Source organism: Mycteria americana, chromosome 3, assembly GCF_035582795.1.
Source record: "Mycteria americana isolate JAX WOST 10 ecotype Jacksonville Zoo and Gardens chromosome 3, USCA_MyAme_1.0, whole genome shotgun sequence".
NCBI classification, from domain to species: Eukaryota; Metazoa; Chordata; class Aves; order Ciconiiformes; family Ciconiidae; genus Mycteria; species Mycteria americana.
The window spans coordinates 490,736-505,687 of NC_134367.1; the positions used below are offsets into that span (position 1 = coordinate 490,736).

At 74.5% G+C, this 14,952-nt stretch overlaps 2 protein-coding genes and 3 non-coding genes across 7 annotated transcripts; 2 read left to right on the forward strand and 3 right to left on the reverse strand.

Moving 5' to 3' along the window:
* The first annotated feature begins 499 nt into the window (after window positions 1-499).
* On the forward strand, window positions 500-663 carry LOC142408522 (U1 spliceosomal RNA). Its single transcript, XR_012775320.1, has one exon. It is a non-coding gene; the product is annotated as a U1 spliceosomal RNA (small nuclear RNA).
* Window positions 664-1,189: 526 nt separating this feature from the next.
* On the reverse strand, window positions 1,190-1,353 carry LOC142408520 (U1 spliceosomal RNA). The gene has a single exon (XR_012775318.1). It is a non-coding gene; the product is annotated as a U1 spliceosomal RNA (small nuclear RNA).
* Window positions 1,354-3,031: 1,678 nt separating this feature from the next.
* LOC142408521 (U1 spliceosomal RNA) lies at window positions 3,032-3,195 on the forward strand. The gene has a single exon (XR_012775319.1). It is a non-coding gene; the product is annotated as a U1 spliceosomal RNA (small nuclear RNA).
* A 618-nt stretch (window positions 3,196-3,813) lies between these two features.
* On the reverse strand, window positions 3,814-12,871 carry MAPRE3 (microtubule associated protein RP/EB family member 3). 3 transcript variants are annotated; one of them, XM_075497575.1, is made up of 7 exons: window positions 12,755-12,871; window positions 6,632-6,759; window positions 6,392-6,537; window positions 6,106-6,307; window positions 5,246-5,397; window positions 4,973-5,125; window positions 3,814-4,696 (listed from the first exon to the last, which is right to left on the reverse strand). In XM_075497575.1, the coding sequence occupies exons 2-7, from the start codon at window positions 6,750-6,752 to the stop codon at window positions 4,628-4,630; spliced, it is 843 nt and encodes a 280-aa protein (XP_075353690.1). In that variant the 5' UTR covers window positions 6,753-6,759; window positions 12,755-12,871; the 3' UTR covers window positions 3,814-4,627. The 3 variants fall into 3 exon arrangements, with proteins under 3 accessions (XP_075353690.1, XP_075353688.1, XP_075353689.1); XM_075497573.1 differs by lacking the exon at window positions 12,755-12,871 and adding an exon at window positions 10,329-10,478 and having other exon boundaries at window positions 6,151-6,307; XM_075497574.1 differs by lacking the exon at window positions 12,755-12,871 and adding an exon at window positions 10,329-10,445.
* Window positions 10,460-12,481, reverse strand: LOC142407509 (uncharacterized). Its single transcript, XM_075497134.1, has 2 exons — window positions 11,080-12,481; window positions 10,460-10,541 (listed from the first exon to the last, which is right to left on the reverse strand). Exon 1 carries the CDS (start codon window positions 12,479-12,481, stop codon window positions 11,171-11,173), a length of 1,311 nt encoding a protein of 436 aa, XP_075353249.1. The 3' UTR covers window positions 10,460-10,541; window positions 11,080-11,170.
* Window positions 12,872-14,952: the final 2,081 nt, after the last annotated feature.

The following is a 14,952-nucleotide window of genomic DNA, read 5'->3' on the forward strand; positions in this document are numbered from 1 at the left end:
TCTCCGCGGGCCCCGGGCACGGCACGACCCAGGAGGGGGCGGGCCCGAGGCGGAGGGAAGGGCGGGGCCTGCAGAGCGGGGCGGGGCCATGCGGATCGCGCCTCTGCCAGCCGAGGCGCCAGGAGGCGGGGCCTGGCGGGCGGAGCGTGGCCATGCAGAGTGCACAGATGCAGGCCGGGCCGCTGGGGGCGGGGCCATGCAGATCGCGGCGCTGCCGGCCGGGCCGCTGCGAGCCGCCAGGGGCGGGGCTATGCGCGAGGGGGCGTGTCCATGCAGATCGAGCACCGCGCGGGCTGGCGGGACAGCCCCGAGCCCCCCAAGACGCCGCCCGCGGGCGTGGGCGAGCGCTGCGTGGGCGGTGCGCGGCGGCGGAGCGTGGGTGCGGGGAGGCGTGGTGGCGGCGTGTGTGTGTGTGTGTGTGGTGTGTGTGTTTTTGTTGCTGTCCGTGTGTTGTGTGTGGGTGTTTGGGGCTGTGGTGCGTTCGGGGCGGTGTGTGGTCATACTTACCTGGCAGGGGAGACACCATGATCAGGCAGGTGGTTTTCCCAGGGCGAGGCTTATCCCCTGCACTCCGGGTGTGCTGACCCCTGCGATTTCCCCAAATGCGGGAAACTCGACTGCATAATTTGTGGTAGTGGGGGACTGCGTTCGCGCTCTCCCCTGACATGGCTGGTACAAGGACAGATAACACAGAGAACTGAACTATTCCACTCTAAGCCCCACTAGCCCCGCATCGCGGGTTTGAGCGGAGCGCGGAGCCGCTGCGGCGGCACAGAGCCTGGGCCCCGCGGGAACGTAAAGTTCCACGATCTCGCTGCCGGGGAGCGGAGGGCGGCCGCGGCGCAGCGGTGCCCGAAGGCCGGGGGGTTCCGTGCTTTCAAGACGAGGATCGGAACTCAGCGGTAATGGGCACTTCCCTGCCTGGAGAAGGAAAAAAGGAACTTCCCTGCCTGGGAACATCCCGCCTGCTTCCTGACGCCACGGCTCCAGCGCTCCGTGGCCGCCTCCTGCGGCCGCAGCTACCGCGGCCCTGCCCGCCCCGGAGACCGGCCGCGGGACCGAGCCCTGCCCGAGCAGCGGAGCCCGGACATCGCCGCAACGGGTCCACGCCGGCGACAGCAGCGGGAACAGGCCCCGCGCCACCACAAACACCCCCTACTTTACAGCTCTGTCCTTGTACCGGCCATGTCAGGGGAGAGCGCGAACGCAGTCCCCCACTACCACAAATTATGCAGTCGAGTTTCCCGCATTTGGGGAAATCGCAGGGGTCAGCACACCCGGAGTGCAGGGGATGAGCCTCGCCCTGGGAAAACCACCTGCCTGATCATGGTGTCTCCCCTGCCAGGTAAGTATGACCACACACCGCCCCGAACGCACCACAGCCCCAAACACCCACACACAACACACGGACAGCAACAAAAACACACACACCACATACACACACACACACACACGCCGCCACCACGCCTCCCCGCACCCACGCTCCGCCGCCGCGCACCGCCCACGCAGCGCTCGCCCACGCCCGCGGGCGGCGTCTTGGGGGGCTCGGGGCTGTCCCGCCAGCCCGCGCGGTGCTCGATCTGCATGGACACGCCCTCTCGCGCATAGCCCCGCCCCTGGCGGCTCGGAGAGGCCCGGCCGGCAGCGCCGCGATCTGCATGGCCCCGCCCCTCTCGCAAGGCCCCGCCCCCGAGGCCCCGCTCCTCCCGGCCCGGCGGGGCTCAGGCCTGGTACCGGCCGTCGGGGCAGGGCCCGGCCCTTTCGTGCCGCTTCCCGGTTCCCTCCCCCGCACCTCCCCCGCGGTGCCGCTGCCCCACCGACCCCAGCCGGGACCCTCGGGCTGCCTGGGGAGTGGTCCTGCGGCTCCGGGTTGCGGCACCATGGCAAACCCTTGGGGAGCACCGTGGTGATCTGCACTCCCGGCTGCCGTCCTGGCCCCTGGTGGGGGCTGCCCCTATGGCTTCGGCCCCTCCGCCCCAGCCGTGCACAGCACTGCCCTTTGCCGGCACAGGTCAGCGGGCATCTGTCTGTCCCTGTCCCCTGGTGCCCACCATGGAGCCGACGCTCCCCACAGGCCCTGGCGCTGCTGGCGGCTCGACTGCTCCTGCACTGGGGCCAGCCGCGTGTGGCACGGGCGCACATTGGCCTTCCAGCAGCCCTCAGCTCCCCTGCCATCGCCGCGGCCGATCCCAGTCGCTGAGCGTGGCTCGTGATGACCCCTGCCAGCTCCCGCGGCACGTCTGGTGCGGCTCGTTGGGCCCAGGGCCCCGTGCGTGCTCAGGCTGCTGCGGCGTTCCCTGCCCCGGTCCCCGTCCCAGGGAGCATTGTCCCTGCTCCGGCCTTTCCCTGGGCACTGGGGCCCCAAAGCCCGGCGTGACGCGGGCGTCCAGCGCCTCCGCCTCTCCCACCTCCGGTGTCCCCGTGCCCTGTGCACAGCACCCTGCCCGTGCTCCCTGGCGCCCCTGCCCGCTCAGCTCCCCCTGTCACCCGTCCCGGCCACACCCTCGCACGCTCCCTGCGGTGCCCGAGCTTCGCCAGCGGCTCCCTACCCGCCCCGCGGGGCTCCCGGCGCTGTGGCCCGTGTTGGAGGGGCGACCCGCGGACGCCGTCGCGACTATCGCCCACGCGGGCGGCCGGGGACGGGCGGGGGAGCGCTCCGTCGCGCCGCCTGGTGGCGCTACCCCGGAACCCGACCGGGGGCGGGGCCTCGAGGGAGGGGCGGGGCCATGCAGATCGCGGCGCTGCCGGCCGGGCCGCTGCGAGCCGCCAGGGGCGGGGCTGTGCGCGAGGGGGCGTGTCCATGCAGATCGAGCACCGCGCGGGCTGGCGGGACAGCCCCGAGCCCCCCCCAAGACGCCGCTCGCGGGCGTGGGCGAGCGCTGCGTGGGCGGTGCGCGGCGGCGGAGCGTGGGTGCGGGGAGGCGTGGTGGCGGCGTGTGTGTGTGTGTGTGTGGTGTGTGTGTTTTTGTTGCTGTCCGTGTGTTGTGTGTGGGTGTTTGGGGCTGTGGTGCGTTCGGGGCGGTGTGAGGTCATACTTACCTGGCAGGGGAGACACCATGATCAGGCAGGTGGTTTTCCCAGGGCGAGGCTCATCCCCTGCACTCCGGGTGTGCTGACCCCTGCGATTTCCCCAAATGCGGGAAACTCGACTGCATAATTTGTGGTAGTGGGGGACTGCGTTCGCGCTCTCCCCTGACATGGCCGGTACAAGGACAGAGCTGCAGAGCGGTGCCGGTCCCGGTGCTGCTGTCACCGCCGGTACAGCCGTGGCGCGGAGTGGCTCCGCCCGCGCACCGCCCCGACCTCGATCACCGCGATGTCGTTGCGGGGGGGAGCGGGGCGGGAGCGGGGGCGTCTCCGCCTTTTTACCCCTCAGCAGCGGGAGCAGAACGACAGCCCGGTCCCCGGGCAGGAATCCAGCATGAAGTCCCCGCCTGGCAGCCGCTCTTCCGTCTCCTGCCGTGATGGCTCCCGGCCCCGGGCGGGGGCTCCTGCGGCGTGAAGAAGCCCGGCCCGGGCCCCCTCCCCGCCGGTGCCCCGTGATGCTCCCCCGCAGCCGTGCCCCGGCACGGGGCCAGCCAGGCACTGCCCCACCACCGCCCGGGCTGCGTGCAGGGCCCGGAGCCAGGCCAGAGACAGGCAGGACAACGTCATTTTACCACACGAGTTTATTTTAAATAAAACTTAACACAGATGCAGGCTTCGCAACCGGAGTGACGGACCAGACAAGCGATGCAACGGGGAGACGACGGCCGGGGCAGGCGCTGCGTGCCGCTCTCGGCAAACCCACCCCAGCGCCCCGCGGGGCGGGAGACCCGGCCGGCCCGGCCCCGGGGGGTCCTCGGTGGCCACGGGCGAGGGGAGGGGACCCCGCAGCGGGGCGAGGGGCACCGCCGTCCCCACGCCGCAGAGGGGACAGGCTCCCGCTCTGGGATCCTCTGTCCTGGCCCGTGGCGGCCGGGTCCCTGCCCGCCCCCGCTGCCCGCACCTGCCCGAGCAGGCAGGCGGCCGCGTCGTCAGCCGGGCTGGGGTTTCTTTGTCACCTTCCCAGGAACCTGAAGCAAAACCTCCCTCCTCCGAGCTGCGTCCTCCCCGCTGCCTGCAGGCTGCCGGGCGGGCGCCGACCCCGTGCGGCGGTCCCAGGGCCGCTGGCTCCAGCCCCGATCCCCAGGCCCCGGGGCTGGCAGGGTGCAGGCAGCGCAGGCAGCACGCGAGCACGCTCCCCCCCAGGAAAAACACCCCGAGGACTCGGTCTTTCCCTCTCGCTCTCACACGATGGGGCAGGTGGGGACACCGGGGCGGCTGCGGCACTCACACCCGAGGGGACAACGGAAACAAATCTGGGGTGGGGGTGGCGAGGGCCGGGCCCCGGGCGCAGCGGCCAGAGCCCGTCCCCACCCCCCAGCCCCCGGCGTAGGTACAGCCTCGCTCCTCGCTGGAGGGACATCTACTTATGATGGAGACAGTGGCTTCCCACCGGAGCTGCTGGACGCCGAGGCCGCGGGCTCGGCTGCCGGAGACCGTGATGGCGTGTGACAGTGCAGGGCGAGGCGCACAGGCTCAGACCTCGAATGTCTATGGTGGGGGAACGGCACGGGGCGGCGCGGGGTGCGGGAGCGTGCCGGGGCTAGTACTCGTCCTGGTCCTCTGGCTGCTGCTCCTCCAGCTCGTCGTCCTCCGGCGGGGCGAAGCCCTCCTGGCGGGGAGGGGGGCACGGGCGGCCGTCAGCCTGGGGGGCACGTGGGGTGGGGGCTCCCGCTCCCAGCGGCTCCCGCCGCGTCCCCACGGCCCCTCCCGGCACGGCGCGAGGGCCTCGGCAAAGCCCAAACCCCCTCCCCCCCGGGCACCCGGGGAGCGAACGAGGCCGGAGACCGGGAGGAGCTGCGGGAAAGGGGGTCTCGACCCAGGGAAGCCCGGAGAGCAGGATGGAGGCTGGGGGTCCCGGGGGGGGGCAGCGGTGCCCAGCCCTCACCTCCGTGGCGTAGAGGACGCTGACGATACCGGTGATGATGGGGCTGTTCTCGTTCTCGTGCTCCTGGCAGATCAGCTCGATGTCCCGCAGTTTGCTGAAGTAGAAATCCCGCTCCTTCTCCAGCCCGTCCACCGTCAGCTTCAGGTCCATCAGCTGCAGGGGGGCCGGAGCCTTCAGCCCGAGGCCGGGAGGGGGCCGATCCCCTGTGGCCGGGGGGGGGGCTCGGCACCATCCCCTCCCTCCCACGCCGGGGCGTCCCCCGGCCCTGCCTACCTGCTGGTTGAGCTCCAGGATCTGCGCGTCGGCCTCGGTGCCCCCGTTGCGGGCCGCGGGGGAGTTTTTCCGGAGGATGCTGCTGGGGACGTTGCTGAGGCGGGCCGGGTTTGGCGTGCTCTTGGGGCCGGTGGGAGAGGTCCTCTGGGGGACTTGACAGCAGACGGGGACCAACAGGTTAATGCCGGCCCAGGGGGCTGCTGGCGGGGACCCCCCCCTGCATCGTGCGGGGCGGCAGGGGCCAGGAGGCAGCAGCGGGCAGCAAGGGCAGGCAGAGCGCTCGGGGGCTGAGCCGCGACTCCGGGCTGTCCTGCCCTGAGCCTCCCCCCTGCCTCAGTTTCCCCTGGCAGATCTCGCCCCCAGCCCCCCTCAAGGGGTGCTTGCGGCCTGGCCGGGGTTTGCTGCGGGACAGGGGGGTCCAGCCCTCGAGCTGCTCCCGCGGGGCCGGCACAGGGAGCCCACGATGCCCATGGAGCATCGCCCGCGGCCGGGAGCAGCCTGGCTGCACGGCGGCACTGGGGCACCGTGGCGGCACGGCACGGGGGGATGGCAGCCACGGAGGGGGCCGGGGGGGGGGGGGACAAACCGCCCCCAGACCCAGGGCGAGCAGGAAGATGGAGGCAGCCGAGCCCTGCCCGGCTCCCCGCGCGTCCCTCCGCCGTCCCCTCCGCCCCGGGTGTCCCTGCAGACCCGCTCGGCCCCCCCGGTCGCAGGCAGGCAGGCAGCAGAGCGGGGCGCAGGCAGGGGCGGCAGGGCGGGGGCGTGGGGGGGGACGCCTGGCCGCGGCCAGAGCGACGTGGGGTGCAGGAGGCCGGGCGGGAGGGCGGGGGGCAGCGCTCGCCGGGGGACCCGGACATTACCTGCAGTGCCAATGGGTTTCTTGGGTTTGTTGAAGATGTGATCACCTGGGTTTGGGGGGGGCGCGACGTCCTGGCCCTGCCGCGCCAGCAGCGGGTTGTACTCCTTCCCGTCGTAGTTGGCGTCGAAGAACTTCTTAAACCACTGGATGAACTCGAAGTTGTCCTGGAACTTGCCCTTCACCAGCCTCTCCACCGCGATGATCTGGGGGGGGGACACAGAGGGGCTGGCGGGGCTGCCCTCCGGCACGGCCCCCGCCCCACCGCAGCCCCCCGCCCATGGACCTACCTTGTCCACTCCCATCTTCTTGAAGGCGGCCTGCAGCACCTTGAAGTTGTGGATGTACTCGTGCTCCAGCTTGGCCTGGAACTTCACCTTCCGCAGGTGGACGCAGCCGGGGAACAGCATGTCCATGAACTGGCAGTAGGCAGCCCCTGCGCCGGACCCACACCGCGGCGTCAGGGGGGGGGACGGCGGCACCCCCCACCCCCCCCGTGTCCGCCCACCCCCCCGGGACCCGCACCCCACCTGAGCAGAGCTGCTCGATCTTGGTGTAGTTGAGCTGGAGGGAGTCGTTGACCCAGGCGAGCATGTCATGGCGGCTCAGGTTCTCGCTGGTCACCGACGTCGAGTACACATTGACGGCCATGCCCCAGCTGCCGAGAGACGGGCGTCACGCCGGCACCGCCACCCCGGCGTGCCCCCCGCCTCGGTGCTGTGCCCCCCCAGCCCAGCCCCGCTCCGTGCCGGGGGCGGCGGGGACGTGGGGTGCCCGTCCCACCCGGGCTCCAGCACCGGGGGACACCGGGGCCGGGCTGCCACGGCGCAGCCCGCGGGGCCCCCACCCCAGCTGCACCCCCCGGTACGGTGGGAGCACAGCAGGACACGGATGCGGTGCAGGATGCGGCTCCGGGGCAGGGGGTCCCAGGGGGACGCGGGCACCGCCGAGGGCACTGCCCCCGTGCCGGGGCGCAGCTCCGTCCCTGCGCGTGGCCACGGGGCTCCCGGGGGCCGGGGGCCGCTGCCGGCCCATAAGCAGCTTATGGCCCCCCCGTTCCAGCCCTCGCTGGCTGCCTAATCTGCCGGCGCCGGGATCGGGGTCCATTAGAGCAGGGCTTAGAGGGGCAACATCTGCCGGCAGGCACGGCCGCAAACCCGCTCCCAGATGGCGGAGGGCTCTGGCCGGGCACCGTGGGAGCGGAGAGCCCACAGCCACGGCCCGGCACGGCAGAGCGCCGGGGAGCCGTGCCGCAGAGCTGGGGGGGTGCGGGGGGACGGGGCGCCGAGGCACCGTCCCACCGGCTCCCGCCAAACGCTTTAGAGCAGGGACCGTCCCCGCTGCAAGAGCAGGGTCCTGTCTCCCCGAGAGCGGGGGTCCCCGTCCCCGCTGCCCCCGTGCCCCCCCGCACGGCGGCGGCAGCAGCAGCAGCAGCAGCAGCGTTAATCTGCTTCCCCTCTCCCCGGCGAAGGCGTGCGGGGCTCAGGCCCAGCTGCCAGCGGGGGGCTCGGGGGGGCGGCCCCCCCTCACCCCCCCTCACCCCCCCCAGCCCCGCAATCCTGCTGCCACAGCCCAGGGTGCCTGCGGGTGGGCGAGGGGGGCACTGCCCGCCCTGGGCCTGGCGGGGGGACACCCCCACGCAGGACCCCCTGTCCCCCAGCAGACGGGGGCCGCGGGTGCAATGGCGGGGTGGTGGCCGTGGGGTGCTGCCACCTCCCTGCGTGCCCGCTTGCAAGGGGGGGAAGGTGCCGGCAGCCGCAGCCCCCCCACTCGCGGCCCTCGGCACCACCGTGACTCAGCACCGCTGATGCCGGCCCCGGCGCAGCCAGACGCCATGGCCGGTTGAACCGCCGCCGGCAGCTGAGCCGGCCCATCCCCCCGCCGGGGCCGGGACCCCCAGCACCCCGTCCCATCCCGCCCCGCGCAGGGCCGTGTCGCCAGCACGCAGCCGGGGCTGTCGGTATTTTTATCCGCCAGAGCAGCTGGAAACAAGGCCCCCGCAGCCGCCGCCAGCCCCCGGCGCAGCGTGGTGGGCACCATCCACTGCCTGGTGGCCAGCGAGGACCAAAGCCACCCATCGTGGCTAATGCCGCCCGGTGCTGGCTGGGGTGCGGGCAGGGGTCCCCTCCCTCCGGCAGCACCGAGCTGAGTCATGCGCGGCACAGAGCCAGAGCCACGCGCACTGCGGTGCGGCCGCCGCGGTGCAGCCGGGAAAGCAGCAGCGCTCGCCCGCTGCCGGAGCGGGCAGGGGGCTGGTAGGAGGGGGGGCTGCTGCGGGGCAGGGGGCTGCCTGCCCACCCCGGCCAGGAGCCAGCGGCCGGCTGACACCCCCCTCCATCGCCGTCCTTTCCCAAAATAGCCGGGAGCGGGTGCCAGCGCCCTGCAGACGCGGCAGAGCCGGAGCAGGGCTGGGTGCCGGAGCCGGCCACCGCAACGAGCCATGGGGCCAGGGCTCATGCCGCGGGAGCAGGGGGATGCGCGGTGCCGGGACCCGGCACGGCAGCCGGCGGCTCTCCTGCCTCTCCCGGCACCCTGCCCGTGGGGCGCACGCCGTGGGACGGGGCAGGTCCAACGCAGCTGTAGCCATCGTGGCAGGGGAAACTGCCCCAGCCCCACGCCCGGGACCCCCACAGCACCCAGCCCCAGCGCGCAGCCCTCCTCCACGCCTGCCCCGGGGGTGCCCCCTCCAAATCGGCCTGGTGGGGGGACAGGATGGGGGCACGGGGGTGCCTGGTGCACCCCAGCCCCTTGAGAAGCGGAGGGGGCATGGGAACGCACCGGGGTTCACCGCCGGCTCAGGCGAACAGCCCCAGCAGGAGCCCTCCCGGCACAGGGAGCTGCCATGCTGCCGGCACCCCAGACCCAGCACCCGCTGCCTGTGCCGGGATGGGCGAGCCCCCCAAGCGAGCCCCCCAGCACAGGGGCCGGGTCTGCGGGGACCCTCCCCACACCGCAGCCGGGGTGGCCGAGCAGGCAGCCCCCCCCAGGGACGCTCCCCGGGCAGGCGAAGCGGCGCAGAGGACCCCCTCCCCACGCAGCTCCGGGCACGGTGCAGCCCCCGATGCCGTCCCCAGCACCGGCACCGGCGGGGCGCAGCCCCGGCAGAAACCTCAGCCGCTCCCGAGCGAGGGCTGAACCCGGCACCTTCCTCATCATCTCGCCCCGGTACGGAACCGGCAAACGAAGGGCGGGGGCCAAGCAGGAGGGAGCAGCCCCACGCAGCTCCCCCGGGCAGCCGACGCACCCGCGCCCCCACCCCTCGCCACCCGGCATTTCCACGGCGCTTCACGGCAGGCTGCCGGCGTCGGTGCCCCACGCCTCGCTGCGGCCACGGCTTCCCCTTTGCCGAAGCAAGCCGAGGCCCGTGCCGGCAGCCTCAGGGACGGGTTTCACAGCGGGATGAATTCAGGTGTCACCGTGCCAGCCGCTCCCCGGCGTACCGCCGCCAGCCGCACCCTGACTCCCGCGCACGCCGCTGACCGTGCAAGCCTGGCAGGGAGCATCTTGACTCCGCTCCGGCACGCGGCATCGCCGAGCACCGGCACGGCACAGCCCCAAGCGGCCAGCGGTGAGGCGGGGCAGCCGGAGCTGCGAGGGGACACTGGCTGGGGCACGCGGTGCCACCCAGCTCATTTCCACCCTCTGAAACTCCGCACCGGGCTTCAAAGCCCTCCGCCGCGGTGCCGAGCACGTCCCGGCATAATGACAGGGACGCTTGCGGCAGCCCTCCGGCCAGGGCAGGAGCCGGCCCCGCTGCCCGCCCCAGCCCCAACGCCGGGTGATGGACGCACCCAAGGCAGGGAGCCTCCGGCCCGGCCGGTTTGCACGCTGCCTCTGCCACCGGCTTTTGCAATTTAGAAAAAAAAAAAAAAAAAAAAAAAGGAACGTAGCCCCGATTCCCAGCGAGCCCTGGGGAGGGGAGCTGCTGCGGCGCAGGGCTTGGCACACGGCTGCCTCGGCGCTGGGCAAACGCCGGCCCGGCTCTGCAGGCGCCGGGTTCCCGGAGAGCAGCGGCTGCTCGGCAGCGCGGGTCGTGCCGGCTGCCCTCGATGCCAGCCGTGCCTGCGCCGCGCAGGCAGGTTGCGGGCAGCGGCGGTGCGGGGCAATGCGGGGGTCTGGGGCGCAGCCCCCGCCATGCACGGCAGCCCCCCCGCCCCGTGCCGCCTGCGCAGGGCAGCCGGGGCTGCGCCCGGCCGGCTGTGCTGACAGGGCAGGGGGGACGCTTACCGCTGCATTTTAATTGTCCGGCTGCCGAGCTGCTTAATCAAGGCCCAACGGTGAACAAAACGCTCGGGCGCGTGTCTCTGCCCCGTCCCGCCGGCGCTGCCAGGGCGCGGAGAGGTCGTCCAGCCCGGCTCCTCGCACCGACGCTGCCGGGGAGGTGGCGGCAGGCACCGGCGTCCCACGCCGCAGCCCTCACCGGGCCGGGGCCGGCACGCTCTGGCCAAACAAAGCGGGAGGAGAATGAGGCCGGCGGCCGCACCGGACGTGTTTGCTCAGCACCGAGGCGACGGTGCCGGTGCCGGCTGCCAAGGCCGGGCACTGACTGCGTGCCGCTGCGGCTGCCCGGGAGCCGGACGGGCAGTGCTGCCCGCTGAGGCCGCAGATCGGTGCCGGCCCCTCGCTGCCTGTGCCGGCCCGGCAGCACCGCTGTGCCGGGGCGAGCTGAGCTGCTGCGACTCACGGCTTCTATTTTGGGAGCCGTCCCGGTGGCTTCTCAAGTGACAAATACGCGAGGGGGGTGGCAGACAACGCAGTGGGGGCTGAGCGCTGCGCGGAGCCGCTGCGGTGCTGCCCGGCTGATCTGGCAGCTGGCGGGCAGCTCCAGGCAGCGGGGGCAGGATCACCCGGCCGCTGGCAGGGATGGCTGCCCACCCCCGGCCCCCCGGCCACCGCAGCCGTCCCTCCCAGCGCCGCTTCCCTGACCCCGAGGGGAGCATCCCCGTGCCGTGCCACGCCACGCCACGCCACGCTGTACCGCGCCAGAGCCTGTGCGTGGCAGATGGGTTTGCCCGGATGCAGGCAGCGCCAGGTCCATCCCCCGGCACCTTTCCTGGTTTCCTGGCTCTTTAGCGGGCGGCAGCGCCCGTCCCAGCCCGCGGCGAGGGGAACCGGCCGCTCACGCGCTGGGGATTTGTGGCTCCCAGCGGCGGCGCTCGGTGCGGCCGCGGTGCCCGGCTGACGGGGACGCGGAGCAGCGCGGGCAGGGTGGCCCAGCCTCGCGGGTCCCCCGCCTGCTCCGCTCTCACTAACCTAAATAACTCGAAATAGCAGCGGCAGGAGCATGTGCAGAGCGCGGTGCCGCCGGCAGCGCCTCCCACCGCGCCTGCTCCCCCCTCGCCCGCTCCAGCATCCTCATCCTGCACAGCGTCCCTGAAATATTGATGCCGAGTGCTTTTTGATGATTCAAATTGGGTGGCAGAGCCGGCGCAGGAAGAGCCGCTCGTCGGCACCCCACGGCCGGTGCAGGGGACGTCCACGCCGGCAGGCCCGTGCCGCGGCATGGCATCCCCCGGCCCGGGCAGCCCCTCGCCGGCGCTGGCCAAGCCCCTCGAGGAGAGGCCCCACGTGCTGCGGCCACACCGGCACGCCCGCGCCGCTCGCCGGGGAGAGCCGTCCCCCGCCGCGTCCCCACGCGCGCGACGGGAAGGAGCCGCCATGGCGGCACACGACATCCCCGGGGAGCCCCGGCGGCACTGGGGGGCCGGCGTCGGCGCGTCCCGCGCGCACCCCGCGCCGTGGCTCTGGGGACCCACGCGGCGAGAAGGCCGTCGGTGGGAGACGGGGCCGGGTGTCCCCTGGGGACTCCCGGGGCCGGCGTGGGAGCACCGCCAAGGCCACCGTCCCCCGTCCCGACCCGCGCGGGCGCGGGCACCGTTCGATGCTCGCGCTGCCCGCCGAGGGCTGCCCGTGCCCGGCTCGGCCCGGTGCCGGAGCCACCGCCGCTCCACCGCCGTGGGACGCGGGACGAGAGCGCGGCGCGATCCGGGGGTCACCGTGCCGCCCGTCCCGCCGACCGGGAGCGCTCCGGCCACCAAGCCGCCGCCGCCGCCGAGCCCCTGCCCGCCCCTCCGGGAGCAGCACCCCGCACCGGCACCCCGCTGAGCCCGGGGGGATGCCCGGGCCCCGGTGATGCCCGGGCCCCGGCGGCGATGCCCGGTCCCCGGCCTTGCGCGGTGCCGGACTACAGCTCCCGGCGTGCCGCGCCGTGCCGTACCGGAGCCGCGGCCCTGCGGGAGACGCAGCCGGGGCGCAGGGGCGGCCGCCGCTGAGTCAGGCCGGACCCCGCCGCCACCGGCACCGCGGGACCCCTCCGCCCCGGCCGCTCCATCATCCCCCGGTGTGTCCCCCCGCCCCGGCCCCGGCCCCGGCCGCTCCATCCCCGGACCCCCCCACCTGTCACGGCCGCTCCGTCACCGGGGACACCGGACGGACATCCCCGCCCCCGCCCCGGCCGCTCCATCCCCCGATCCCCCGGCCCGCCCCCCCGCCCGCTCCATCACCCGAGGCCCCGGCGGTCCCGTCCCCCCCCCCCCCGCCCGGTCCCGGGGGGCGGCGCCGGCCGGTGCCGGGATGCGGGCGATGGCGACGGCGGCGGCGCAGCCCGGCCCGGCCCCTCCCCGCCCCGCGGCGCGGTGCCGGCCCGCACTCACCGCGCTCGGGCCGCGGCCGCTCCGGCCGCCGCTCCGCTGCCTCCGCACCGCGCCGGGCTCGCCGGGACCGGGCCGGGACCGCACGGGCCGCCCGCGCATGCGCCGCCGCCGCCGCCTCCCCTCCCCGCGGGCGGGACCGGCTCCTGCTCCGCCCCGCCCCCGCCGCCATGGCAACGGGGCGGGGCCACGCCCTCTCCCGTCGCCCTGACAACGCCGGCCGCGGCCCTGCCTCCCCCACAGCGCCCCCTGGGGGCGGGCGGCGGCCTCCGCACCCCCGGGACCCTCCCCCCCGCGACCACCCCCCCCCCTCCCGGGATCCCCCCCCGGGATCCCCCCGGGGCCTCCTGGAGCCCCTGAGTCTCTGGGACATCTGTGACCGCCCCCGGCAGCCCGGAGCCCCCCGGAGCCCCCGCGACACACCCCAGGGACCCCCTCAGCCCCCAGGGATGCCCCGGGACACCCAGAGACCCCCGAGATGCTGGGACCAGTGCAGCCCGGGGCCCCCGGGACCCTTCGCACCCCCCCGCACCCCATCCCTGTCCTACAGACCCCCCCCGCCGCCCCAAATCCCGCCCGCACCCCATCCCCACCTTGCAGCCCCCCATGCGCGCGTCCGTGCAACCCAGCAGCGTGCGCGCACGCGTGTGCGCGTGTGCCTGCGTGTGCGCGTGTGCCTGCGTGCGCGCGTGCCCTCGCCCTCCCGCTGCGGAGGCGCGTGACCCCCACGGCTGCCTGCGGCCGCGCCGCCGGGATGCCCTCAGCTGCGTGGCGGCAGGGCCAGCTCTGTGTCCCCCACACCCCCGTGCGTCCCCACGTCCCCGTGTCCCCACGGCAGGGCTGCGGATGCTCCCAGCAGCCTCCTGGGTCCCGCTCGTCCCCGGTGCCGCAGCTGCGGGGACCCGGCCTGGTGGCCGCGCACCGGACCCGGTGCCGCCGCGGCGGCTGCGTGCCGGTGGCTCAGCCCGGGGCGTCCCGCAGGGCTTCCTCCCACGCCAGCGGCGCCCAGGTGGGACCCCCGGGGCTGCAGCTGAATTAATGCCGCTCGGCCGGAGCGCCGGCGCCCAGCGATGCCGCAGCCGCCGCCGCCATCGAGGGACACGCGTGGTGGGGGTCCGTGTGCCGACGTTCAGGCTGTCCCGGGGGTGCCCTTGCACGCCCTTGCACGCTCAGGGCGCGTCAGTGCCACCGCCAGCGCTGGGCCGGCAGCGGCAGGGGCTGACCCGGCGTGTCTGTGCCCGCACACGCGCGTCCGCCTCTCGCCCCGCTCCCCCCGCCCCAGGCAGCACCCAGCCAGGCTCGGGGGGGGGTCTGAGCCCCCACGCCGGGACCCCCCAGCCGGCCCCCAAGCAGGCGTCGAGGCGGGCGCTGTGAGAACGGTCTTTAATGAGCAAACAGAAACGTACCGCAGGTTCCTAAAACGGCCAATATGCAACTACCCGGGGGCGGGCAGGACCCCCGCGCTGGGCTGCGCCCACCCGGGCCCCCCACACACCTACAGGGACCATCTAGGGGGAGAGCGCACAAGGGACAACTCACATCTGACACTACCCCGGGGACGGGCGGGGGGGAGCAGGGAGCGGGGCCGGGGCACCCGCCGGATAGCACCAGTGCGTGGCCGGGGACCGGGACGGGGACCCTGCTCTGCCGGGGCCACGCGCACCCGGACCCGCGCCCCACCGGCACCCGCCGCGGGTGCTCGGGAGCATCGCCGGGACGGCAGCCCCGGGGTCCCCGGCGGCCCCGCGGCGGGGGGCGGAGGGGCAGGGGTGAGGGGTGCTCCCGGCACGGCGTGAAATCGGCGGCCACCGTCGCGCGCGGAGGGACGGGGACACGCGTGGAGACCCGCCGAGGAGTTCACGTGTGCACGCGCGTGTGCGATGAACTCCTCACTGAGACCACGCGCGGTGCGGCGTACGCGTGCGCACGCACGGCAGGGAAGAGCCCGCCGGCACCTCGCGGGGAGGGACGCGCGCGCGCGCTGCGAACGTCTCGCCGAGACCCCGCGCGGTGCGACGCGCGCGCGTGCGGCAGCGAGGAGCCCGTCAGCGCTCTCTGCGCGGAGGGACGCACGCGTGTGCCGGCCGCCGGCGCCGCGCTCGTGCAGGCGCGTCCGTGCCGCGACGCCGCTCGCCGCCGCGGCGCAGGAAGGGCTCGCGCGTCCCGCGTGGGGCCGGGGTGGGAGAGGAGGCGGGGGCCGG